We start from the raw sequence: 27,711 nt of genomic DNA on the forward strand, positions 1-27,711 counted from the left end.
TCAGAAGTGCTGAAGAATATTTTGTTTGCTGGAAAAAGCCAGGGAAAAAGCCCCAAGACTGTTACCACTCAGTCTTTAATGATTTGCTTTTTGTTTTGACAGTAAAGACAAAGCTCTGAGTGATAGAAATGCATGTTGTTCTGCTTATTTTTATAGCAAGAGATAGTGTGGGCATTTCCAAGGACAGAACAAAAGTTTTCAAGCTCTTTGGTTGGTTGATTTCTGGTTTGTCCTACCCCGGTGTTTTCTGTCATTGGCTTTGACTAGGACTGAATTCACATAAATGGAATGACATTGCTAGAGCCTTAGTCTTTTCTTTGTGCTAACCGTCCAATATTTAGGTTATGAGGAATTAGGTTTCAAGAAATATTGCTAACTACTTTGTTCTGCTTCATATTATCACCTGGATGAAGGTTGGTAAGTTCTGTGAAAAGCAGACATGAGTTTGTCTTCCAGAAGAGTAACATTGCCTGCAGTTATGCCAATAACTCTGCAGAAAAGGGTATGGCGTTTAAATCAGTCTTTTAATTCTGACATTAGTAAGTGTTGATAACAATGTTTAAACATGGCTATATTTATTTTTTAACTTTTTAAAAAATTTCTCTAGTGTAATAATAATGTTTCTTTTCTGATAAATGTAGATTTTTAAAATTTCATTATGTGAAATATGTTTGCTTACAAATATATGTGTCCATAACTGACTTTTTTTTACCAGTGCTCTTTTCTCTGCTACTGTAATTTTGTACTTTGTGCAGGAAATTATTTTTCTTACAGATTAATGTAGTTTTTAAAGTGTCATGATTCCATTAAAGTATGCCTCTGTTGAAGGCTATGATACTGTTCCTAACAGATGATTGCTGGAGTCTTCTTCCACAGGTTTTGCATCAGCCTTAAACATGACATACTTTTCCTCACCTTTTCTGGCTAATGCCTTTATAGTGGATGGCCCATCATGTATTTTGGGAACCAGGGTGACACTGTACAATGTTTTTCCATGGCCACTGTAGCTTGCCTTGTTTTTGTTATCTCAATAAAAAGTGTAAGCAATGCAAAATGATTACATCTGTATGCTCTAGGATTGCCTAGTGTAACTCAATGCGTTGGGGGTATCTGTGAAGTTAAAAATACACATGGAAATGAAGTACAGAAATATTACTTTCTGCTGAGCCAGATATATTAACTTATGAGAAGTTATTTCAAACAAGCTGTAAGTTATTAATTAGTTCGATTTATTTTGTAAATGTGTAGATATTTTTCAAAACTTCATTGCTGCATAATGTGCTTGACTCATTGTTAATGGACTCTTCTGTTACTCAGTGGGTTTTAATGTCGCAGCATTGTGAAAAATGAAAGTTCACTGAAATACTACTACAGTATTAAATGGTTCTCATGAGCAGTTGATGTGGAATGCAGCATATATTTATGGCATAAGTCCAGTGGGTCTAAAGTAGTATATAAACACAGAACTTCCATTGATTTGGGATATATAGTATTAATTTATATTATTTCATTGTTTGAGCTGGCGCGAGAGCCAGTGAACATACAGTTTTATTGGGATTGATTGGTACGGATTAGATTATACTGCTGTCTTAATAGCATGATAATATACTACTTTTCTGGTATAGTAACTTTTAGATACGTGCAAGGTGTGCTCTTACACAGTGTTATCTAACAATTCGCAATGTTGCTGTTACATGTCTCAAAAAGACTCCTTTAAAAATTGTGGTTTAACTTCTCAGATCTCATCCTCTCAGTATTGTGGTTACCTGCCAGTCCTCTCTTCCTACCCCTAACACAGATCTCAAATCTTCAGTTGTCATAGTTATTTTATTTTTGTCTGGGTTTTGTTATTGTATATTAGAAGAGGAAGGTCTTTGTTCTTGCAGCATGTAGTTGTGTTAGACTCCTCTGGTATGCACACAGCAGTACTTGGTGCTGTGTGGGAGGAGAGAGGTGTAACTTTGCTCAATCTAGCATTCAGAAGGCTAGGAAACTCATTTTTATCTGTAGTGTATATTTCAATGGATTGATACTTCTTTTTTTGATGTCGAAAGATAAGAATCATTCTCTGAGAAAATACGAGAGTTTTTCTCTTTTGACAAATTCACAGTAAGATAATTTTCTGCACGTTCTCTCTCTTTTTTTTTTTCATGCTGCTATCAAATTAGCTGCCAACAGTTACTGGCTTTACTTCTCTTTATCTATGTGCTTTGTAAGCCCAAAATAAAATTAATGGAAGCAGTAGGAGGAAGCAGCATAGAGTGTTGCTTTAGGTTGGTAGCTATTGGGTTACACACCCTTCCAAAAAATTCTTGAAGGCATGTGTCCTCACTGAGGTCTCACTGTGTGCCAAATTTAATAGGTCTGTTAAGGCTTGTGATGGTTTTATCTGTGCACATAGAATTTCCTTCTGAAAGTATCTTTCTTCCCTTTTCAGAAGGGGCTTTGTTATTTGTGTAGCAATACCTTTATTTCTAGAACTAGAATACTGGAGGAAGAGAAGGTAGAAAGGTAGGCAAGAAAGAGCCATGCTGGTCAGGGGTGACATACATGCATGTGTAAGTTTGTTCTTGTTTCTCACGGACATTAGAACATTTGACTTAAAGTAGTGCAATTTCTAATTTTTGTTGCACTAGAAGGACCTGGAAAACTAGAATTGTTATATTAACACTACATAGTCAAGAGAAACTTAAACATTAGCTCATGAAGTATTGTTTTAGAGTATCAATCATTCCAAATAATTATTTCTTAAATTCATGTAATAGGTAATTGTGTAAGAAGTCTAGTTTAATTATGGTACTGCAAAAATTACAGGTCTTTCTTTTTCCATCTCACAAAAGGTAAAATTTTGCATTGTCAATGTGCTAATCTGACTGTTCTACCAACTTCTTGAACACTTGGGTTTTCTCGTTTTCATTCAAAATGTCTAATATACTTTGTCCAATACTTATCAGAGTTGATGCGTTTTATTCTTAAGTAATATATTTTTAACTAAAGCTACCAGGCCTTGTTTAGATTCCAAGGGGTCTTGTAACACAGATGGGAAAATTACATGCTTAATGAGCATGTGGAATTATGTATATTGAGTGCTATCACAACCAGATTTATGGTATGGATAGACCAGACATATAGTGAATCCAACACAGAGTAAATGTTTTTATCTTTTGTATGAATAACATCATACTCCTCTAAAAGTACTTAAGAAAAATTAGATTTGAAAGGTCATAATGCATTCAAGACATTGTTTTACAGTCAAAGACCAACCATTTCTTCAATATAAACACTCACAAGTCTATTAGATTTGTTACGTGGTAAGTGGAAGATTTAGGCACCTGATGTTGTATACAAGGCATGTAAACAGAGAACTGTAGTATTTTTCCACAACAGCTGAGAAGTTCGTAGCACACTAGGTCAGATGCTGATAAAAAGCATTGTGTACACAGTCAATATGTATTGCTGCTGAATAATTTCCAGCAATTTTTGAAGAGATTTTGTAGTGTCTTTTAAGTGGAAGAAATATTGATCAGAAAATGAAGATGTGATTTTAGATTGCTCAAATCTAGGACTGGTGTAAGCATGCAAATTTCAAGATTCTCTTGCATCTTTATTCCATCTATTTTTCTGGCCCAAAATCACATGCTGCTTTAATCAACACTTATCCCTCCCCCAAGGAAAAATGGTCACTTAAGCCAAATTGTACTGAGAATTGGTAATGTCTGTCTGCAAGGCTAAGAGCATGAAAGTAATTTTTCAGTTTTGCGTTTGGATCCCTGAGATGAAAGGCCAATGTGCTAATCCAGGAATTTTACATAAGGCACTTTAAGTGACATGATAATGGTGTCATTAAATGGATACCTTTTATAAAATTACTGGATGCAGACCAAGCATTCATGTATGAAACATCACTTCATAAGGACATTTTGAAAAATAGTAATTTAAAAATGCAAAAGCAACACCAGTGCCCTTTTTTTTCTTTCGTACAATAATAGAAATAAAAGAAGTACAATAATAGAAATAAAAGAAATACAATAATAAATAATATAATCCAAGATCAGGTTGGATGGAGCTTTGAGAAATCTGGTCTAGTGGAAGGTGTCCCTGCCCATGGCAGGGGGATTAGAACTAAATTATCTTTAAGGTCCCTTCCAACCCAAGCCTTTCTAGGATTCTTTGATTCTTTAATACAGTAATAAAATATTTCTATAATACAGTAATAAAAGGGCAGCATCCTGCAAAGTTTTGAAGACAGCTGAGAGGTTTCTTAGAGATGGAGAGAGTGGGAGATGGACTTGAGTGAGCTTTAAAGGCTTAAGGAACAGTGGTCAGAAAAACTGTCGTGGTTGAGGTGAAATATTTGAATTTAAAGTCTTTATTCAAAATGGAATATTTTCTTTAATGAATTATTGAGGGATCTGAGAGAAGGTAATGGGGAAAATTATAGGTAAATTATTAGGATGGGTGCGACTCAAAATTCAGTGTAGAATTATGTCTTAGATATAAATTACTAGGATAAAGCATCACGATAGGCTACTTCTGTATCTTCAGAGTTTGATACAAATTTAATAAAGGGTTTGAGCCAGAAAAAGAGTTGAGGCAATTTGAGAAGGAGGAATATATATGGGAATGGGAGGAGACCCAAACTGCATTCAGAAGAATGGTAGTGTGTTTTTTGAAAGAAGTTTACGTTTAAGATTGCTAGAAGGCCCAGCCAGAATGTAGGCTTACAGAAAGGTCTTGCCACCTTTGTGTATCTAATGTGTGCTAAAATAGCTGCAGTTTGTTTGGGGAGATCAAAAAAATCCTGCTGTCTCCTAAAACATTAAACCCTGTGAAACTGTCTTTGTAAGCATCTACCTGAGATACTTGTTTGAGGGAGCCTGTTAGCTCTGAAAGGATTGATAAACTGCCTAAAATTCAGTCTTCTGTGGTACAGTACTTGCAGATATTAAATTAAGTTACCTACTTGTGACAGAGGATGAGGAGAGGCTAGTGATTCAATTATGGATGAGAGGGAAGAAGGAGGGTGGCAGACCAGCATTTTCTGTCATTGTGGAAGAACTCTGGTTAGATCCAGGGACTGTTTAGGAGAAAACTACTGACAGGGCCTCCTCAAGGGAAGGTATTGCAGCACTCATCCCCTTCCTTACGATGTAGACCAAATAAATCTAGATCTGATACTGTTCTTAAAAAGAGTTTTAGACCAGTTTTTGCACTGAATATGTAGTCATTATACTCAAGCAGGCATCTAAAAGTGGATTCTGGTATAGCCATCACATATTGGTTGACCAATCATAGTTCCTGCTTTGACTACCATGAAACCAGTAAAGCTTCCTACCGTTTTTATTGTGTATAAAAATGATCTCACATGCATAAATGAAATCAGAATGGGACTAGTTTTAGCAGATCCTATGGTTCAGGTGCAGGCAGGGAAAGGGAGGTTTTTTTCTATCCTTTGACATTCCAGTCTCTTCAAGCAATCAAATTTTTCAGAGTATTTTGTACACAAAATCATCAATGATCTTGAAATTTCAAATGTACAGCACTATGCTGCATAGTTGCCATGAAGGGTAGATAGAGATGTATGTGTGTATGACAGGGTGAGTAGTAAGTGCACAGAGCTTTTTAAAAAGTCTTTTAAAATCTCAGTGGTTTAATACACTTGGCCATTACTTGTCCTTTGTATAGTTTGACAAGGTTTAGTGGTACAATTAACGTTGCACTTTGTCTCCTCTCTGTCTTCAGTTCTTGAACAGATCTTTGATATGTTTTTCAGTTTCTTCTTGCTTTCTTTGAACATCTAACATTCTTCATATAGTAACCAAGGAAATTGGCAGTGTTTAGTGCCCTACTCTGCTCATAATCCTCTTCTGTGGGCAGAAATCCTTTGGAAAAAAACCCAGCTTTTTCATCAATTGAAGAAAGTGCTTGGCCATTTTCTAGCTCTAGTACTTTAGTCTCCTCTTGAATAAATTAGGCTTCAAGAAGTCAGAACTTGACCTTCAGACTGTGTTATCTAGCCTTGAAGTATATCAAGAGCTATTGCTGAATAGCTATTTCTGCTAAAGTAAACCTCATACTGATTTTGCTGCATTGCTGTATGTGAAGGGAGAAACTCAACAAACAGCACACAAGGTGTTGGTGTGAGTCTTATGCAAAAGATCAAATTTCCCTTATTTATATGTGTGTTACGTGTTACTTTCAATGTGCTATAATACATAAGCAAGTACCTGAAAAATTAGAAAATTTTCTTTACTTTTGATAAACTGAAGCTACATCAGTGAATGCAAAGAAAACTCACTATGTTGAACCAAGGAATTATTCATATTTAAACATGCTCTCTTCCTCATTTTCATGCAGTTGCTATAGGTACTGCCCATGCCCCATTTTTCCCCACTCCTTTTTTTTCTGCTTGTTGGTCAGGAACAGAGGCAAAACCAACCCAACAAAACGACAGCTACCTTAATGACCTAAAGAGGTTATGACTGTTTGATCATGTATTTGGTTTGCATGGCACTGTTTTGGTAGCAGGGGGAGAGGGGCTCTACACAGGTGGCTTCTGTGAGAAGCTTCTAGAAAGTTCCCTCTATGTCCAATAGAGCCAATGCCAGCTGGCTCCAAGGCAGACCTTCATTTCCCAAGGCTGAGCCCATCATCAACAGTGCCTCTGGGATAACATATTTAAGAAGGGGAAAAAGGTTGCTGTGCAACTGCAGCAGAAGAAGAGAGAGAGAACATGTGAGAGGAACAGCCCTGCAGACACCATGGTCAGTGGAGGAGAGAGAGGAGGTGCTCCAGGCACTGGAGCAGAGATTCCCCCACAGCCCATCGTGCCAACCATGGTGAAGCAGCTGTCCCCATGTTGGGACCATGGCAGTGCAGAGATCCATCTGCAGACCCTTGGAGGGCCCCATGCCAGAGCAGGTGGATGCCCAAGGAAGGCTGTGACACCTGTGGAAAGCCCACAGTGCACAGGCTCTGGCAGGACCTGTGGGCCTGTAAGAACCCACGCTGCAAGAAGTGCAGAGTGTGAGGAGTCTTCTCCCTGAGGATGCAGAACCAGCAGAGACAACGTGTGCCGTATTGACTGCAACCTGTGTTCCCTGTTCTGCTGCACCAGTGGCAGGGAGGAGGTAGAGAAAATTGGGAATGAAGTTGAAGTCTGGGAGAAGGGAGGGGTGGGGAAAGGTGTTTTAAGATTTAGTTTTATTTGTCCTTGCCTTTCTGTGGTTTGATTGATAATAAAACTGGTTTCCCCAAGTCAAGTTTGTTTTGCCTGTGATAGTAATTATGAGCGATCTCTCCCTGTCTTTATCTCAACCCACAAGCTTTTCGTTATATTTTCTCTCCTGTGTCCAGCTGAGGAGGGAAGTGATAGAGTGGCTTTGGTGGCCACCAGGTGTCTAAACAATGTCAACCCACCACAGATCAAAACACCTGAACCAATATAATTCTGAGGTAACACTGGAAATTTTAGCCCACTTCCAGTCCATCTAAGTCTCTCACACTAGTAGTGACTTCCTAAAATTTCTGTTTTGATGTTGTCCTTATTCTGTTGCTTTCAACCCTTTATTTATGTTTACATTATTTCAAGGCAACCAGGTTTTCACAGTTTAAAGTAGTTATATAAAAACAAATTTACTCTGCCGCAGTACAGTTTATAATGGGTGCCTTCGGAACAGTACAAAGCAAGGTGAGTCAAACTTCAAGTTACACTTTCCAAGAACACACGTTTCACCTTCTTGACCCAGAGTTGATAGGCTCTTGGCATGTATCTCATATTTCATCATAGTTCTCGTATTTCATCTCCTTTTTCTGGCAGATCCAAATGGCTGTCTTGGACTGCTGATCAATATCTTCACCAAAACTCATGCTTGGGCATCAAAAATGTTAACTTGGAGAGACATCTTTGGTTCCTTTCTTTCCCATGCTTTGCACATCCCTGCAGTTGCAACTTCTTGCAGTTTGTGTTTTTGCTGATACCTTTTTTGTTTGGCACCACTAAAATTCATATGAAGGACTGAGATTTGGGAGGAGGTGTTCAGTTGACACCCTTAATACTTTTCCTTTATTTTCTACTAGAATCCTTTTTTTCCCCCCACTATTCTTTATTGCATTCTGATTTCTTCACAATCTTTTCATCACTCTTGTTGCCTATTGTATCACTTCTACCGACAACCTTTGCCCTAACATAGTGTTGTGCTTTTTTCTTAGACCACTGAGACTGCTTTTCTGAACTAGTTAATTCCCTTCTCCAAGAGGTTAGCAATTAAATGATATCTAGACTAAATAGCAATTGGAGCCCTCAGCTTGTCTTGTATTAGCCTGACAGCCAGACTTCAATAACTCATCATAACCATCAGCTGCATATGCAAGCCCTCAATGTTGTCATTTTTCTTTTGGTCCTGTTGACTGTAACTTGTTGGATTGGTGTCTGTCACCGTTTTTTTGGGTATCCTGTTTGACAAGACTTGTAGGATGATCATAACAGAAATAAAATGCATGCATTTATGGTAATATGAACATGGCTTGTGTGTGGGCAAGCGAAGCAGCAGCCAGACAACCCAGCAGACCTCTGAATGTAGGGTATCACAACTTGCGTAGAGATGGGAAATGTGCTGCTGCCTTCTCAGTTTTCCTGTAAGACTGAAGACTGCTCAGTCTACATATCTCATTTTCATTTTAGAACAAATGATTAGAGGTAAACATTATCAAAACAGACTAAATTTCTGAAATTATTACCCCCTTTTTACTACATCACCCACTTACTATCTTCCTATTTCACTTTTTCACTCGTTTGAGTCTGCTGCATTTGGTGACTGTTACATTTTTCCCAACAGTTACAGGGCCTGATTTCCATGCCCAGATGCCCCTCATCTCTTTTTCTGTTCCTTTAGGAGTTTGGATTTGTCCGCAAAATATGCAGACAAATCTGTAATAACACAACAGTGTATAGTTGAAGGTTGTACGTGGTTTGAGTAGACTTACTAGCTTTACTGCAGGATTTATTCTTTATTTGGATTTTATGCTTTGGCGAGAGGGAACAGTGCTATGTGAATGAAAAAAAAGGTTCACAAGCACTGAGAAATAACATGTTCTGTCAGAATAGCTATCCTACAACACTTAAACCTTGCTCTTATATTCCACTGATGACTAGAAACAGATACCCAGAGATGACATAACTGGACTGGAAGGATGTTGTAGTCTGACCCAGCAAAGCAAGTTTTTTTGTCTTATACCAAGTGGCAAAGTATTTCAGCATTGTAAAACAACCATTTATTACAGTGGGTTGCCCTACATGGCCTTTACCATGTTGGCTCTGGACATTCTTTGTACCACTCCAGAAATACAGAGAAAATTTCCAAACTGTATCTTCTTTAGCTAAAAATCTAAACTTCTCTTAGTCTTAGAGTCTACGCTATTTTCTCCTCTAGTGACCTGCATGGGAGTACACAGTTGATATAGTTGATGACAAAGGCATTTTTCTCTTTGAAGCTGTGTTACAGTTCAAGCCAAAACTTCTCTTTAAAATGACCAAAGTGAAAGAGAGTTTTAAGAAAAAATCTGTTCTCCTTTTTTTTCTTATTTAAAAAATCTATTTCAGGACTGCTGCAAAGGAAATAGAAAGCTAATTGGTCTCTTAACAGTGTTATTCAGAGACTTGGTCTTTCTCAGCTTTGCAAGAGATCTGCTCTACTGAGAAACCAGCAACATGGTGTGAAAAACCTGGTAGAAACAATAGGTACTTCTTTTTATAGCTGGTATCTCTTCAGAAACATAGACTGCAGCCAGAACGCGGCAGTAACAGATTTGCTTTCTCTTGTGCTGGAGCACAGCATTCTATTTATCTCTGACAACCAAAGGATATGTTGGACAAACTGCACTATTAAATACAGAAAGCCTCATTTAAATAATGTTAGTGCTTTGACATAAATAGGGACAAGCTATTCAAACATGAGGCTGATAACATTTTGCCCTCATCTTGGTTGTACACAGAAAACAAAAACCAGAAGTGTATTTTAGTGGCTTTGTATTTAAATTTTTTTCTCCCTCTATCTTCAGACATGAGTTCTTTGGAAAATAGAGAAGTGTGTGGATAATTTCTACCGTATTTCTAGGTTGGGGGATAAAAATACTGTTGCACTGGTAACTTTTCTCATTTTCTGTTCACTTTCTATTTGACAAACTTTGTTTCTTTTAAAAAAGAAATACTGAAGTGCCTTCTTAAGTCAGATTTTTTGAATCCACACTATGATTGTTCCATCCCTCTTTTTAAGTCCAGTTAGCCTAACTGGATATTTTTCCATCTGTCTATGGTAAGTGCATTCTAAATATTCCTGTTGTATATAGTAAAATGTAAACCTGTGTATTACTATTAAATATATAAAAGCTCTTTAAAGTTAAGACTTAGCAGGCAGTGTGGAAATGAAGGACTGAAGATGGTAATACTGTAAGTTTACTAATAAGGCTAATAAGCTGATCACCTCCACTAAATTAACTTTTCATGAAGAAAAGTTCATGTGAACATACACTTTTATTAACCTGAATAATCAAGTTTGGTCTGAATATTAATCTCTTTAAGTCAAACAATAAGTTTTTTTAACTTTTATCAGAAAGGGCTTGCTTTGGGGGCAAAATATGAAACCCTTAGGCATGACCAAGACAATTTTTGTACCTTGCTGGTTATTTTCGCAATCTTCTGTGGATTTAATGATAAATAATAAGGTAGCTCTGAGGGAAGATAATGGGTCATAAAGCATGTACATTTAGCCTAAACAACTGAGCTGTATTGGGTGGACTGTATAAGCTGAACTATATGAAAGAGTGTTGTGATTCCAACACTAAGAAGTGGTGATGCTTGGCTTGAGGGACAATAGCTTGTGTACGCTTACTCAGTGGTTGGATTACGTTATGGTCTCAAATGAGTTTTGAAATTGCTTCCCCTTGTATAAAGAATTTTACCCAAGTTTCACAGAAATTTCACCATTAATTATTTTTAGTGGCGAGGAAGGTGTAAAACTCTCTTGCCTTCCTGTTCATCCATATATTGGGTTTAGATTAATTGAAAAGTCATGCATACCGTGCACTGGAGTTGAGAAGGGACCTAAGTTGGATTAGCTCTCTTTAACTGGTACTCTTAAGAAGACAGGAATAAGGAATCATTTGCCTTTCCCAGCGCCAAGAAGTTTTGCAAATAGCCTTGTGTCAGGTGTTAATGTATAAAGTTAGCATTAATAATGTAATGAAAAATAACTATGACTTATTTTTATCGTGGCTAGTAAGACATGATAAAAAATGTCTTCCACTCTGATTTAAGGGTTAATATGAGTAAGAGTCTGAAATTACTTGGCTATAGACAGCTATTCTAAAAATGAAATGTGCATTCCAAGTTCATCTTTATTTTGAAGTATCTTTCTTCATAACTGTTTAATTTTCATTATAGCTCTTCTTTTGAAGGTCTTGGGAAAAGTTATTGATACCAATCAGTGTAAACTGCATTACCCCACTGAGATTTTTCAGAATTATGATGATTACTCTAAATCACTCTAGGAACTGCTATGAACAAGATGGAGAAAAGTTTTCATAAATTTAAGAGTAGATTTTCTTCTAGGAAGAGACAGATTCAGGTGATGTTAGTGGATTCTTTCTTACCTGCCTGTTGACAGGCACTGGTGGCTCACAGATTTACAAAGCGATATCCCAAAGTTAATCTGCTGAAATAGCCCTTGGGCTTTTCCACTTTTTCAGATCTGAGCAGAAGTTAATACTCAGTGCACATCATGTGAAGTGATAGATGGAGCCTAAGCCTCCGTTTCTACTGGTGCTAGGATAGGCTGATGTTTGCCATTTAAGTTTCTTTAAATGTTAGACTGTATAACCTCCTGTTAACTATTTGCTTTTTGATTTCCGTGTTCCCTCTATTTAAACTGACAATTTTATTTCACCTAGAAAGACTAGATCTGGGAGCCTATTCTTCCATATCCGTTGTGAATAATTAATGCAAATAAATGATTTAGCTGCTCGTGGTGTGTTTATCTTGTATAAGTGCTCCTTTGACAGCTTAATCATTTGACAAGTCTGCTAATTTTCTTTCATTTCTGCTGTTCCATGGAAGTGTATTATTTTAAATTTATGCTGACAATATTTAAATTTCCTCACAACTTCCTAGTTATTTACACACATCTTAACAGCTGTATTTGAAATATCTCTTACACTGCTTTTGTTTGGAGTCCCCATAGTCTGAAAAAAATTTTGGTAAGGTAGATTAACTTGACACTCTCTATTTAAATAAATTGTTTGATCCACATCTAACTTTACTTATAAATAATGTGCATTCTTTTTAAGGAGTTTATTGTGGGTTTTACCTCTATAGATCCCTTTGTATTTCTCATTCCTTATTTGGTCCTTTGTGATAATGGCTGTTAATGGGGATAAGTCTTTCCCTTTTAATCTATTTATTACTGCTATTTCTATTTACAGGATGCTGAACTTCACAGTTTTGATGTTGTTATTTAATTCTTCACTTATCGTATTTTTTGGACCAAGTGTCATCTAATTTTCATATAGTTTACAATAATCTCACTTTCTGCTCTAAAAGTAGTTGTACTAGGAGTTAATTTTCCAAAATGGGGCAGTGACTTTCTCTAGACTTTGCCTTTTTGTTCAATTTTATACAGGGAAATGAAATCTTCTATAACTATTTTATTGCTATTTATAGCTATATTTTGTTTCTGTTGACCAATATTGTAAAATTGAATGTATCAAATTCAGGCTTAAATAATGATATTTGTATTTTAACTTCCCTGTTGTGTCTTTCAAACTCTGTTTCTCTTCAGTTTTACTGACATTGTCTTTGCCGTGATTGCATGTCAGTATTGTCCTCATTCTGCCATTTTCTCCAGTATCACGATGTGATTGTCATAACCTTTGTTTGAAAGAACTTTGCTGGTATATTTTTACACATAGCCTATTACAATTTGGAGATCTGCATAATTTAACCTCCCTTTTTATAACACAACATATTTACACATCTAAAGCAGTAGTTATGTGAGGAGGTATAAGTGCTTTACAAATCTTAACGAGTTCAATCTGTTACCTTGCTGTACAGGAACAGATTTCAGTTCCCCCACCCCATTTTGCAAAAACGAAACTGAGGGACTAATGCTGACTTGCCCAAAGTGAGGTGGCAAGTATGTCCTTTAAAAGTAAGAATTGGACCTTTTTTACCATAGGTAATATAAAGTAATTTTTGTTACTTCTTTGCATTGCTGTTGAATTTCTATTTTTGGTATGATTTTTTCATTCATGGGATTGTCATGGATGGTTGGATTAGGCAGGGCATGGAGCTTGTACCAGGAGTCTGAGGGAAGGGAGTGACTCTGTGGGCTGTGTAATAGTGCCATAGTAAATATAGTGCCACAGAAGATTATTACAGAAACTAAGTAGAAATGGTTTTAATTGATAATACATGCATACAGTTAACGTGAAGTTTAACAAGTTTTTTAATACCTTCTGAAAGAATATTTTGGTCTAAAAAAATTCTTTGTGTTTTGAAGTAACAAATTTATTAATTGCTAGGGAATCTGACCTTGTCCATGGTCTTTGATTGGAATAAAGGCTGGAAATTAACAATATTTTTGCTCTTTGAAATGACATTTTAAAAAAGGTTAGATTATGGAAAAAGTATGAGGTTTTTCTAGGTTGTGGAAGGAAAGGTAGTCAATTTTCCTAGACTTTGCTCTTCCTTCTCTTGCACTTTTGTTTTGTTGCAAGACAGAATATAGATAGGAGCAGTGTTCCTTCTGCCTCTTAAAGCTATACTGTGTTCCAAATGAGAAGCCAAGACGTCTACAGTTAAACATTGTATGCACCTTGTTTTAATGACAGATCTAGATTTCTGCAAACTGTGTGAATCCTTTTGGCCTGGAAATCTTCCCTTTGGAGGAAATACTGGAAGCTGACAGTTTAACTGCAGACTGGGATATTTAAAGGGAAAATCTTGCATTCACAGCTGATAAAGAAAACAGTAAACTTTACTAACATACTATTTGTTTCTAACAAAAGTAATGAGTTAACCTCTTAAATATTTTTATGAATGCAGAATTTTGCTGATTTTCACTAAAACCGAGACAGATTATTGCTAGAAGTCGTAAACAAGTTCAAAATGCTAGAAATTTCCAAGTACCTCCATTGTAGTTAAAATATACTCCAAATTCCCCTACCCTTTGCCAATACTAATTAGCAAAAAACTTTGTCTAGCAGGCAGCAGGATTGGGAGATGGAGAACAAATGCTGCAGGCAAATAGCCTGGTTGGTGACACTAAAGGGAGGGGTTAGCAGAGTATCAGGCAACATTTCAGAAGTGTGACACCCTGGAGTGTACGACTTTTTAAGGCCTGATTTTGCATACAATAAGTCTGCATTTAACAAAAATGTGACTGAAATGATAATGAAAGTACAAAAATGTGCAGTGTTTTATTTGGGGGGAGGGGGGAATAATTTTAGAAACCATAAGCTAAAGTTAGGTGCTTTTATCTTTATAAATAAAAGTAGCCTGATTTTTTTTTTAAAGGTGCTGACTACCCACTGTGTCAGTGGCTATACAGAAGCATTAAGAATCATATAAATGTCACGTCATATTGGTGTAGGCACCTAAATATGGAACCTGTGTGCTAGTGGTTCTTTTTCTGTGGTTCTACCTGGCTTTTTTCACACGTTAGGACTGGTTTGAAATTTTAAATTCCTCAGTGCAGGGCATATGTTTGTGCTGTTTCTGCAGATTGGAACTTCCGAAACAGATGGCATGAAGATTCTGAAGAATCAGACTTGGACATCCTCTCTTGAAAGACTACGGACAGATTATTTAATTATTGTAGTGGAGGTGATGGTTGAGTGTGGAAGAAGACTCGGGGGAGCCCGGCCTTGCTTCTCTTTCTCCTCCCTCCTCCCACACTACTTACCTTATGTGCCCTTTTACTTATCCTTTGAAACAATTTCTGATTTTTTGCTTCTTTAGGTTATTTTTTATTGGAAAAACTACGGTCTTCTTTTTCTTTTCCTTTGTTAAATATTATATTGTATTTGTCAATATTTATTTTACATTCTGAACTCATTTGATTAGTGAAATACAAACAATAATTTATTTTGAAGCAACAGTTCTTATAAAAATAATTTTTGGAGGAATAAAGATGCACTGCACATAATTCTGGGATCTTGGCGGATTTTCAGTACACTGAAAAACTGAAAGAGAACATGTAGAAATGCTGTACCTCTTTGCCTGCTCCCCTAGGCAGTGAAAATGATTAATGCTTGTCATGCTGAGCTTGGTGTTTTCCTCTTTTTGGAAGATCTTGGTGCTGCTTATTTCTTACTTCCAGTGACTTAAATAGAAGCTATTGAGGTGTTTCTTCTTCTACCCTTGGGAAGAACTGAAGTCATGTATTTATAAACTAGACCGGAAAGAAGATTTCAGTGCTGCTGAGGCAACTTTTTCTGTCTACTGATAGGTATAGTCAAGGGAAGTAAAACAGCTTGCTTTGGAACAAAGTTTGAGAGTGTAGGGTAATGAAGACTGTAAGGAGTGCTTGTTCTCAATTAGCAGCTCTTTGCTTGTGTGCTACTTCTCAGAGAAATTTTTGAGAGGAAAAAAAATGGAAGAAAGTGGAGATGACAGGCCAGCCAAATGCATAGTGAGAACCACTAATAAAAATAAAGTGATCACTCAAGCTTACTTATTTCTATAGGAGGTCAGCATAGCTGCATCTTTAGCATAGCTCTGCCATGCTTTAATTCTTAGAGCATCCTCTGCTTCTAGGAAGAGAAGTATTACAACAAATTTCCAAGGAAAAATGGGGTTTTGAGTTTATCTTCTTTCATCTGATTCACTCCCCTTGGAATAAGTACATTCCCAGCAATCTTACAAGAGACTTTTCTTCAAACACAGCACAAAGTGCATACTGAGCAACTTCTAATTAAAACAACCCTCAGAGGTCACTCTAACTGATGAGATTTACACCAATTCATTAAGCAAAATGTGTGACAGAAGTTGATAAGAGTCTATTAGGTGACTGTTGTCTTCTGTTGCATCTGAATCCCTTGCAAGGAAGAGAAAAATGTCACAGCATTTGAGTTTTACAAGGTACCACATCACAGCTGTGAGCTGGGGTGATGTGTTACCTTAGACTTGAGCAGGATTTGTTTCTCTACACTGAGAAAGCTGAGTGAGAATACTCACAGAGAATATAAACTGGGTTTTTTTCTCCTTGTTTTTTTGTTGTGTTGTTTTGTTTTGCTTTAGCTGAGCTCCAGTAGTCCAAGGCCACCTCCAAGGCTTCCCGCTCCCCGAGGTGAATGGCCACAGGCAGCTCATTATCATGACTTGCATTGCCGTCTTCAGCATTTTAAAAACTCTTTTTCTATTTCTTTGGCAATAAGAGTGAAGTCATCTGCACTGCGACTCTTAACCCTTTTAAAAAGAATTTCTGTTAAAATATCCGTCAAGAGCCTCAGCATGGGCTGTACGTGCTCTTGCTGTAAAACAAGCATATCACTGAACTTGATGAGTGCCTGGGGAAAACTGCAGTTGCTGCTCTGTGCCATAGAGTCCCTAGCCAGCGTGCTCACATGGATTCCCACCCTGGCTCTGTTGCAAGAATATTGGGAAACAGAATAGAATATTTCAGCTGGAAGGGACTTAGAACAATCATCAATACTTGGAAAGTTGCTTCAGTTCTTTCCTTTGCTTTCCCCTTCTCTACTGTGTCTCTCCTTTCTGGCATTTCAGTCTGTAAAATCCTTTAGGTTCAGCCTAACAAAGACCTGCTGGAGAGACCAATGAAGCTGTCTCTGACCTTCAGTGCTGCCCAGAGCAGGACCTATTTTAAGGTGATGGGACACTGTTTTGTCTGGTCACCCCTACAGCCCTCCAACCCATTCACTCTGCACCCTGCCACACACACCTTTGGTTTCATCTTTGAATCATTGTAAATACTTCAGGAATTTAAATAATTCATGCTGGTTTATCCTGAATGGCCAAACATAATTTCTGTGTGCCTGGAGTAGGACTTTAGGTTGTGTGTGTGGAACCAGACTCTGCTGCAAGCAGGCTGCATTGCTGCTGGTCTCTCTTGCTTAGCAGTGGGAACACTGCCAAAGCATAGACATCTTACAAAACCAGCCATAGCCACTCCCCATGGCTGCTTTGGCAGTATTAAATTCACTAGCAGTGTGGCCTTTTTGCCTTTTGTATTAAATGGAAATACTAGGCTGCAGCTTAGGCCCATGGAAAACTTGGATCTTCTTTCTTCGAGGTCTGCCTAATTCCCTTGAAAGACTCAGCTCGAGGTGGTTGATTCATGAGTAGGGAGAGATTTTCTAGCACTTCAAGAGCATGAATTTAATGTTTGCCATATCCTGAAGATTGGTGTTGTGGCAAGGGTGGCTGCATATCGTGTGGAACTCTTGACCTGTCTACATTTATTAGATGCAATATTAAAGCAAATTATCATGGACTTCATGCTCATTTAATGTGCATGGCCAAAGTTTGGAACCAAACTGCTGTATCTGTTTAGTTCCACTGAGAAAAATAGGTTTTTGGACAGGAGTAAGGCCATCGGTGTGCTTTAAAATCTCAGTGTAGTTTACAAATGGAGTCCTTTTTCCTTGATCTGCTGTTTGGAAAGCATGAGTGAGAGGACCTGATTTTTAAAAATTATTTTTGGATTTTTTTCTGTTGGTGGGAGAGATGCAGGTGGCAGGAGATACAGTTGGAGTTCCTTGCTCACTTTCCTACCAACTTCAGCACAAACCAGAGAAGGAGCTGCCTTGACAAGTTAGGGCACAATACATTGCTTGTTGTTTATTAGATGCTTGAAATGAGCATGTATTCAGTAAGTCAGCTGTTAAGAATGACTGACAGTAACGGGCTTGTTTGTCTTTACAGTAAGAACTTGTATCTTTCTGTTTAATGAGGGGTTTACAATGGTATTTAGGTTTTGTGCATGAATTTCAGGAGAGTTGTGTCTTGCATCCTCATGAATATGGATAAATTAAAAAACTGAGAGGAATATTTTGTCAATTAAAAGCATCTTGGACACCCTTTATATTGAGGATGTGTGTGCAAGAACTCCAGTTCTTGCTTGTCAGAATTTGAAGCCACTCTGTAACATCTGGTATTATTGTCTACAGGACTGAGAGCATCTCGAGTCCAATTGCCATTCTCTGAACTAACTCCTTTATCAAATCTTTCTACAGTTCTGCAGGCATGGAGTTCTTGAGTTTCACTGTTTATGCTCTGTGGTTTCTTTTTCAGCTTACTTAAGAATGAACAGTTTCACTACATTTATTTATCTCTCCATTAACGTTTTATTTTGAAGCTAATGCACCAGTCTGTCCAGTGGCAAGGGATGTCTGGTAGCCAAATTTAGAAGTGAAATATACTTTGCTTGGATGTTCTGTTCTCAATTATGCCATCGCACTAGAGAGGAATGGCTGCCTTTCTTGTTACATTCTGTGTGTGTGGGTTCTTGCCTCAGTCATGAAGTTGAGAGAGCAACATATATGGAGTAACCAAAGCAAAGATTAAACTTATGGGTAGAGTTTTTATTTATTGCAGGTAATCAAAGTGTATAGTGAAGATGATACTAGCAGAACTTTGGAAGTACCAAGTGATATAACAGCCAGGGATGTGTGTCAGCTCTTGATATTGAAGAACCACTATGTTGATGACCACAGCTGGACTCTCTTTGAACAACTTACCCACACAGGTTTAGGTAAGACTAATATTATATGGTGGTAAATAAGGTGTTTGGTTTTCATTTTCACATGGAAGTACAATTCCAATAGGAAGGCTTGGAAACAAAATGATGGGAAGTCTTGTGTGAATTTGTTCTTTTGTGGGGTTGTTGCTTCTGATTATTTTTGAAAGCATAGGTATAAAGTAGATTTTTTCATGGTACATTTGCTTCACACTGCTTGATCTACATCTGTAAGAATGATTTGAAAGACACTAATAGTAGTGAGACTTAAATGAGAGTTAAAATTCTCACTGTAAATTCTTCCTTGCTCTACCTTGCTTTTCTTTGGCAGTTCTTCCCCTCTTATGGGTATTTCCTGCTTATCTCTAGAAAGACTTGGATTATTTTCATTGCAAGTAAAATCCTGTTTGTTCTCAACACACCTGAGTGAAATCTCTGACGTCAGGGACAGAAAGAGGTTACACAATGCTATTTTATCTTTACTATAGGACTTGGTCTTCAGAAATATTATCAGAGTGGGCTGTCATTATTTTCCTTCACTACATTCAGTTTGGCTAAATTTATGGTGAACTCTGGGGCAGGGCTACTTTAAAAGGAAAACAAAACCCTTCCTCTAAACTTCCAGATAGAACCAATGAACTGTGTTGAAGTGATACCATGTGTAGTATTTTAAGTTGCTGATTGCAAGACATTCTGAAATCCCTTCACATCATCAGTGTTCCTCTAGTGTAGTAAAACCCCTCTTTTTCTATTATACAGTTTAAAATGTGTAATCTATGGTTTCAAAATATAACTTCTGATCTCTGTTCCTTTTTGAAGTGTATAGGTATACTTTTGCAGTATGAAAAAACATAAGGGAAATTAATTTTAGGGAGAAAGGGGATGTTTGCAGAGATGTAAAATATGCGGAACACAGGAAAGACTTTACTCAGCAAGAGATGAGTGTAGAAGCCCACTGGTGGGATGTAATATTGAACCGAAACTCAAGTTAGACAGTCTTACTTGCTTTTACAGCACTGTGTTTCACTGCTGTATTGTGTATGGTTTTGATAGGAAATTATGTTAGAAAAAATCTACCAGAAGACAAATTCCATAAGAAATATGGTTATAATTTCATCACTCAAAATTTCCATATTATTCTTGAACTTTGGCACTGTACTAGAGCTAAAAAAGATAGTACTTCTGCAACTTCAAGGGCAGTTCCATCTGCTAGTGCAAAGTGTGGCTTGAAAAAGAGGATGTTCTGGATGTCTTCCTGCTTTCTAAAATACATAGAAAACTCCATGGAGTTCCTAATTCTCAAAAGAGACTGTACTGGTACCTGGTAACTCCGGTGCTGTTTAAAAAAAACCCACCACAAACAAAAATCACACACCCTCACAAATATGTCCCCCGGCCGCCCCCTCCCTCCCCCCCAGATATTTAAATATGGCTAAAAGCTATTGTTAGAGTCCCTTTCTCTGAATGTATCTAGGCAATCCAGCCTTGTGCATTTGTTGAAAATAAACTTGACTGTGCATCTCTGACTCAATTATGTTTAACAGCTGTAATTTAAAGATGAACTACAAAAGCTAAAACTATTTTCTGCCCTTTTACGCTCCTTTATCCTGTGAAGGCAGACACAAACGTTTTTCAAATTTCTTTTCTTGCTTTGTAACATTTCAAAGATATTTGTAACCTTTTGCACTGAATGTAGCAGCTGTAAGATGCTTCCAACTTAGAGTAAGGTCAGAGTTAAATCTGGGCTGAGGCTGTAAATGACTGCTGTAGAAGAAGAGGTAGCAAAATGGCTTTAGTAAACAGTACTATATAAATAGCAGAAGTGTTTTCTGTATTTTATAGTGTAGCTGGTGTTAGTGTAGTAACTATTGAAGAAGACACCTTTGACAAACCATGCCAGAACAACAGTGACAGTTTCTCCAGCTTTCTGTATTTGCACAGTACACTTTTTGACAAGTAGTGTGTTTTCTTCAATCCGAAGGATTTCTTGGAAGATTTCAATATTTCAATTAGTGAAATTGATTTTCCTAAGATTCTGATATCCTCAAAATTGCTGAAGACCTTAATTCACTATGCAGTTGTCTAACTGTTCCAACTGCTTTCAGTGTAGTTCTAGAAAAAGGTGAATACTTCATTTTAAAAGTAAAATTATTTCCTAGATGATGAGGTTGGCAATTCAACATTACTGGCCAAGGAAAGAAACAATTTGAGATATCCTCTATATTTTTTTTAGACTACTGAACAATAATGGAATTATTACGATATTGTTAGATCTGGTTTTGTTAGAAAGAATTAACATATTCACCTTGACTTGCTTTAAGTAATTCTTAAGAACTGGATGAGTAGCTTGAACAAATATTTTTCAAATGATGAGTTATTTTGGGATTGTTATGTTTGTTATTGTTGTATATTTTAGGATTGTTATGTTTGTTGTTGTTGTATATTTTACCCTTATAAATTTGGAAAGTCTTTTTTATCTCATAAGTTAAGTGAATTGGTATTGGAAGGAGAAGTGCTGTGAGCAAATGTGTGTGTCTGTGTAAATTCCAGGATGATGTGGATTAATAATTCATCCATCAATTAGTGAACATTTTCTTTAAAATCCAACAGCTGTCTGAATACTCCTGAATTAGATATAATTGCATGAATCTTAGTGAGCTGAGCACAGTGTTCTACTTTTAATCAAGACAGACATTAATTACATCACTGGATTGTACTTTCATTTCTGTGTGGAGGTATCTGCTGTGAAGGTTTAAAAAGGAAAAAAACCCAACAAAACTCCCACCTAAACCAAATCATAAACCCACGGTCTCTATATTTCAGTTTTCACAAACATGTATGCCCTTGGTGCAGAGCTCTATTGTTGAGCATTAGGGATGGTTGTGTCCTCACTGCACCCTGCCCACTGCTGCTGCCCTGTCAGCCACGAAGCTCAGCCTTCCTCCCCACCTCCAAAGTTTTGCAGTAGCAGGGGTTCTATTTCAAATATCTGAAGTTCAGCAGTTCTTGCAGCTCTATAAATCAGTATATTTTAGAACTGTGTGTTTCTGGTATGTGTTCTCTTTATCTTAACATTTGAATTCAAACACATTTTTGAATGATTTTCACAATGTCTAAGATTATTGAAAGCAGCTGAAGTGTGCTAGATTTGGATGATGCCATGTCATGCCTACCACCACGTACCTTGGTGCTGGGAGTCCCATACTTCCACTGCAATTCCCCTGAGCAGGGCAGGCTCTGAAAACACAACAGTTTTCCATAACTGCTCTCCTTTGTAAGGGAAGTACTATCTTCACCTTGAAATTTTTCCTTTTCTACTGAGAAATTTTTGTGCTGACTGTAAACAGTTATCTGTTCGCTTCTGCAGCTGAACACACATGTTCTAGGGCTCCTCTTTTGAGTACAGGGTAGTGCCTTGGCTAGGCACATCATCAGTGTCTTTCAGTTACATTTTGATTTCACTCTCTGCATTCTTTCAGGTAGGCTTGTAAAGCACTACCTGTGAAATAGTGCTGAGCAGTGTCTCTATTTTATATTTAAATTTTTTCCCCACTGGGTGGTTAGAGAAGAGGCTTTTTGAAATGTGTTCTGTCATATACTTCAATATTAAATCTTCCATGTGCATTAAATACTTTCCATTAGTTAAGGAGACTGTTTTGGATTGTAACAGGTACTCCTCATGTTAGAGATAGCAGTAATAAAGAGATGATAGAAAGGGAGGTAGAAACTCTCCAGTCTAGCTGGAAGACAAAAATGATCTACCTAAACTGAAGGGCAGCTTTTTCATGTCACCATTTAGGGATTTGATTCCAGGGCTTTTTTTTGGAGGGCACTCAGTGTTTACCTTCAAGAAAGTAAGTTTACTCAGTTACAAAATATTTTTTGATGTGACACCTTAAAAATAAAGAAATAGCAGCATCTTCACCCATCCTTTGAGGTGAGCACAATGTCTTATTTTTCTACCAAGAAGTAAGTCTTGAGGAAATGGTGTTTTCTTAAATGTCACAATGCCAAGCATTTAAGAGTTTTAAATGTCATCCCAGAGGAGCACTTTCTCTCTGTAAAACTGAAAGGAAAAAAAAAGCTGTTTTTAACTAAGAGCTTCAGTTCTTTACTGTATCCTTTGCCCTTGCATCTGAAGAATGAGTTTTGGAGTAGAGCAACCTGTACAAGGTTTTAAAATGCTTACTTTTCTTTCACTATTTTTGGGTATTTTTTGTTTTCTAAATTTATGGTTTTATTTGCTTCATTTAATCTGGTTACAAAATGTGATTTTCATACAGCATCCTTAATCTCTGTCTTTATGGACTCAAGAATTGGTTAAATTCAATGAAGAATGAGTTAAATTCAATGAAAGTTTAACTTTGCTCCACTTTATCTGTAAATCATGAGAGTTCTTTGTCTTCTGCTAGTCATGAGATTGATATTTGCTTTTGCTTTTTTTAAAGATTTTTTTGTTTTTCTTATAGGAAGAGCTATAGAAGACCATGAATTAGTGATGGAAGTCCAGTCAAATTGGGTAATGGAAGAGGAAACCAAACTGTATTTTAGAAAAAATTATGCAAAATATGAGTTTTTTAAAAATCCACTGGTAAGTGCTGATATTGTATCTGTGAAGCTGTGCAATTGCTGTTGCTAAAAAAGTCTTTTTTATTGAATCCAGATAGTCAGAGTTTAAATTTTTTAGTGTAACATGAGTCAAAAGGAATAATTGAGGGGGAATATGTGAGATACAGGAATGTATTGTAGTGCATGTAATCGTTGGCTGGTCCCCTTGTTACGACTGTAAAATATCCATGTTCATTTTTTATTTTTGGGGGTGATGGGAGCAGCAACAGGTTTAATTTTATTGAAATTTGCACACGGACCTAAAACGAGATAAAATTTTGCAACTCAGTGAACTTTCATCAAGTGACAACATAATATAAAATGAAACAGTGTGAGGAGGGGCACCTGTAGCAAAAATGATTATATTGTTGAAGTTAAAATTGAATGTTCTGGCCCAGGACTGCCCAATTGCAGCTTCTCCCCGCTGTAGCTAAATGACAACGGACACAAGAGGCCATGAACAGCCATAACCTATTAGGGGTAAGTGAAAGTGAAGCCAAAGTTAGTGTACATAAGGAATGGAAAGAGAGCAGAGATATCTTGTAACTCAGGGATGTTGCCAAAGGTTAATGCTGCTGATTCAGACCTTGGCTGATGGCACAGGCCATGGAAGCAGTCCTGGCTCAGCAGAAGGGACTTGCCATCTGGTTGCTCCATGGTGTGTTTGGACCACTCCTAATGCTGTCTTTTACAAAGCCAGCTTGTTTCAGATGTAAAAAGGAGAAATACCAGAATTGTTTGAGGGCTTAAAAAGTAAAACGTGAAAGGGAACTCAAGTTATCTATCTGTGAAAAGGATAAAAAGGTAAATATAAATATAACAAAAAATGTAAGAATTCTGAGAAGTTTTTTTTTTTTATTCACCTGTGTGTCTCTGGACAAATCATGATAGATTTTTCCCAAATATGGAGATATTGCTGTACCAGTGAAAAATTTTTAAGCTTGAAATGGTCTGCAGTTAGTAAAGAGGCTTTCACAGAATCACAGAATGGGTCAACCTCCCTGCTCAAGCAGAGTTGTCCCAGAGCACATGGCACAGGATTGCATCCAGAGGGTTCTTGAATATCTCCACTGACAGAGACCTCACAATCTTTCTAGGAAATCTGTTCCAGTGTGTGGTCACCCACATAGTAAAGAAGTTCTTCCTCATATTCAGGTGGAACTTCCTGTGCATCAGTTTCTGTCTGTTGGCTCCATAGATTAAGTTTATGTATTGTTAACCAGTGAGTGGAACTGGCTGTGGAGCAGGGCAGACCTGCAGCTGCACCAGCTGCAGCAGCTGTAGCTAAGCAGGGTTCTTCTGGGTGTTCTGGTCCCAGCTGTAGCAAGAATGCTTTATCAGAATGAGTTAATATGAATTAACCCTACCAGCAGTTCAATTTCATTAAAAATGGAAATTGCTGGACATTGGGTGGTCAAGCTTGTCCAGTCCTTGAGAAAACATTGTTTGTGATGATCAAACCCTTGTCTGGTTCATATCTACATGACTACACTGAACACCCCAGCTACAGATCTGTCCCATAAATTATCCCTTGAACTTTCCTTGATAATGAAACTGGCATTTTAAATCTAGACTTTTAAACCTAACCATGTTGATATAGTCAGATTTTTTGTCAATTTGTACAATACAAAAAATTGAAGATTAAAAAAACCTGAGATGACTTTTTCTGTGTTAGCAGATGTTATTCCAAAATATTTTACTGGGTTTCTAGTGTAATGAAAACAATGGAAAACAGTACACTTTTCAGCATGTTGGCATATAGCCTCCTTACTTTGTAGCATATTGAATCCCCAGGCAAGTCTTGTATGTCAACAGCAATAGAAATTACTACTAGAAAAAAACCCACTAAGGGCCAAATATTGCAGTGTGATTTACACTGGTCTCTGAAACCCTCTTCCTGAGACTATCAGTCTCTGAAACCCTCTTCCTGAGACTATCAGTGTTTTCTCAAAATTCTAATTTTTTCAGCAAACAATTTGTAGCATGTGTAAAATTTTGGGATGATATTAAGGTAAGCTTAAATTACTGGATCAAGGAACCTGCAGTGTCTTGCACTGCATTGAGAACTTAAATTGCACATCCAAAAGAGATTGAAAGTTTTATATTTATTTTTACGGAACTTTGATACAAATTCTTGTCGTTACAGAGCTTTTTTCCAGATCATATGATATCTTTTCCAAGTGAGACCAATGCAGCTCTAAGCCACTCTGGGATATTACAGGTATATAATCCTTGAATGAAGATGAGCCAGCACAGCTCAGAATTTCCCATTATGTGTGTTGTGTGAGCATAGTTCCTTATTGCTGTTGGATCTGTTGCTAGGTTTTGAATAACTCAAGACATGGTTAATAACTTTTTTCCTCATGAGATATGAAATGATGTGTTCCTTCCAGGCAGCTATTCTATGTCCACTCTTGGAAACTTGCACATCCTTTAAGAATCAAGAAGCAACAAAACAGAAAAAAATACAGTGAAAACATGAAATACCTTTATTGGGTATTTCAGGTGAAAGACCCTTTTTCTTCCTTAAATAGGTGGAGTGCTGAACAAAGGTAGCAGCAGGCTATGGTAGAATACCGAAGAACTGGTGATGTGACACAAATGGATATAAAAAAGAGTTAAATGGTTAAACTTAACGAGTAGGAAATTTAGACTGACTAGTATGATTTGTTAGCTTGAAGGCTACTGTAGCCTTCCAAAAAAATTATGGTAGGTCACTCAGTGTTAGTCATCTTTTAAGCAGACACAGGATTCTAATTTACAGTGGGAAAAATGAAATGATAATACAGAATGACCATATCAGGGATCATCGTCTTGCTTTCAAAGAGGGGAAAAATGAGTAATAAAGGTGGAAACATACACATCACTCTTGTTTGCTTGTCATTAGAAAAATTAAATAATAGAAGAGGAACTTTCCCTGGTCTTAGGACAGCAACTCTATGCATGAGTTTTGGGGATAAAGAATGATTGGAAAGGCAGCATGATAACACAGGATATTTGGGGTAGAAGTAAAAGAAACATAGAAATTGCAACTTTAAAAATCTGTACTATAAGGTCTACCTTAGCATCCACCAGTAAATGAAAATAATTTTAAATAACTAATTCTCAAAGCATTCCTACATATTAAATAGTTATATCCTTGTGAAAGTGGATGTTAATCAAGATGTTTAGATTATCCCAAATATAGTAAAAATTTTTGCAAATTAAATTTGACACACACTAGATTCTCTAAGTAAATTTACAAACCTAAATAAAATTTTTGCAATTTCAAAACTGCTGCAAGTCCAATGAAAATCGTTTCACTTTTGCCACCTACATAACACAAATTTTGCAGTCTAACGTAAACATTTAATTCAGAAAATTTTGTCCCCTATGTTAATAGAACTTTATATTTTTTGCTCACAAATGTAATTTAGTAGTTCAAAAAAGTAATAGACTTTTATAAGAGAACTGTTTGCCATATATTCTTGTGCAGAACTTCTTTAAGCCTATATTGTGAGATCTAGAATATGTTCAAAGCTGGTAGGTAAGGTTAAGAATCATTCTAAATGTATCTAGTTACTTCCCATTTTGGTAGCTTGAAAAACATGTTGCAAACTCTCCTCTGTTGCTATTTTGTATTGCACGGTATGTTTAGTTGTATTTCATCTAATAAAACTTAATAGGCACAAAGTAGAGAATACCTTGGTGGGTTGTTCAGCCATTGTGCACATTTCAGCAGAAGCGGTTGGGTAAATTGTTTACAGTGAGTCACTATTTCCTTGGAAACTTTCATTAAGACAAGTTAATGGGCTTGCATTATTATTTGTGATGTGCTTGGTTAAGTATCAAAAGAGACATTAGTTTGACAATTCAATGCTTACAAGTGATTAAAAAATCACTTCTGATACTTTTACATCCTTTCGTGGATTGAGCTGTAGGCAGGTAAAATGTTTTTCAGGTATGTTTTTCTTAACTCTCATTGAAAGTGGAAGAGTGAGTATTTTGGCTGATCATTTTGAATCAGAACATCTTTGTAGAACAGAGCCACAAGAACAAAGGAGAGGTTCATCCTAGCCATTTAGCATGTGCTAAGTAAAATTACTAGTCTGTGTATACCAAAGAGAGAGGTTTAATTGCTGCCATGAAGATCTTTAGCCTACAGAAGAAGTGTGTCACTGTATCGATCAGGGTGTAACTGCTTTGAGACACAGCGCTGTGTGTACATGTCTAATGGTAGGCAGTCTGGGTCATTTGGAACTTGCTTTAGGCTATTTTTGCAAATTGGATGTTTTAAAATATGTCAAAAAGGAACATCGTGTGAAAATTTTAAGATTATTGTTAAGAGCCAGGATTTCATTTCTTTAATCTC

At 36.9% G+C, this 27,711-nt stretch overlaps 1 protein-coding gene across 8 annotated transcripts in view; it reads left to right on the forward strand.

Annotated features, from left to right (window-relative positions):
- The first annotated feature begins 285 nt into the window (after nucleotides 1-285).
- The window catches only part of GRB14 (growth factor receptor bound protein 14), a 43,197-nt gene continuing 15,771 nt past the window's right edge, over nucleotides 286-27,711 (forward strand). For 7 of the 8 annotated variants that reach the window (XR_001862418.1, XR_001862420.1, XR_001862419.1 and 4 more), the window contains exons 1-4: nucleotides 417-502; nucleotides 18,611-18,767; nucleotides 23,222-23,343; nucleotides 25,507-25,581. Coding sequence is in view for 5 of the 8 variants with exons in the window: in XM_008634811.2 (XP_008633033.1) it covers nucleotides 440-502; nucleotides 18,611-18,767; nucleotides 23,222-23,343; nucleotides 25,507-25,581 (417 nt within the window). In the remaining 3 variants the exon portion in view is untranslated. The other variant, XM_017735796.1, reaches the window with a different exon arrangement.

This window comes from Corvus brachyrhynchos, unplaced genomic scaffold (genome assembly GCF_000691975.1).
Source record: "Corvus brachyrhynchos isolate BGI_N302 unplaced genomic scaffold, ASM69197v1 scaffold255, whole genome shotgun sequence".
Lineage (NCBI taxonomy): Eukaryota > Metazoa > Chordata > Aves > Passeriformes > Corvidae > Corvus > Corvus brachyrhynchos.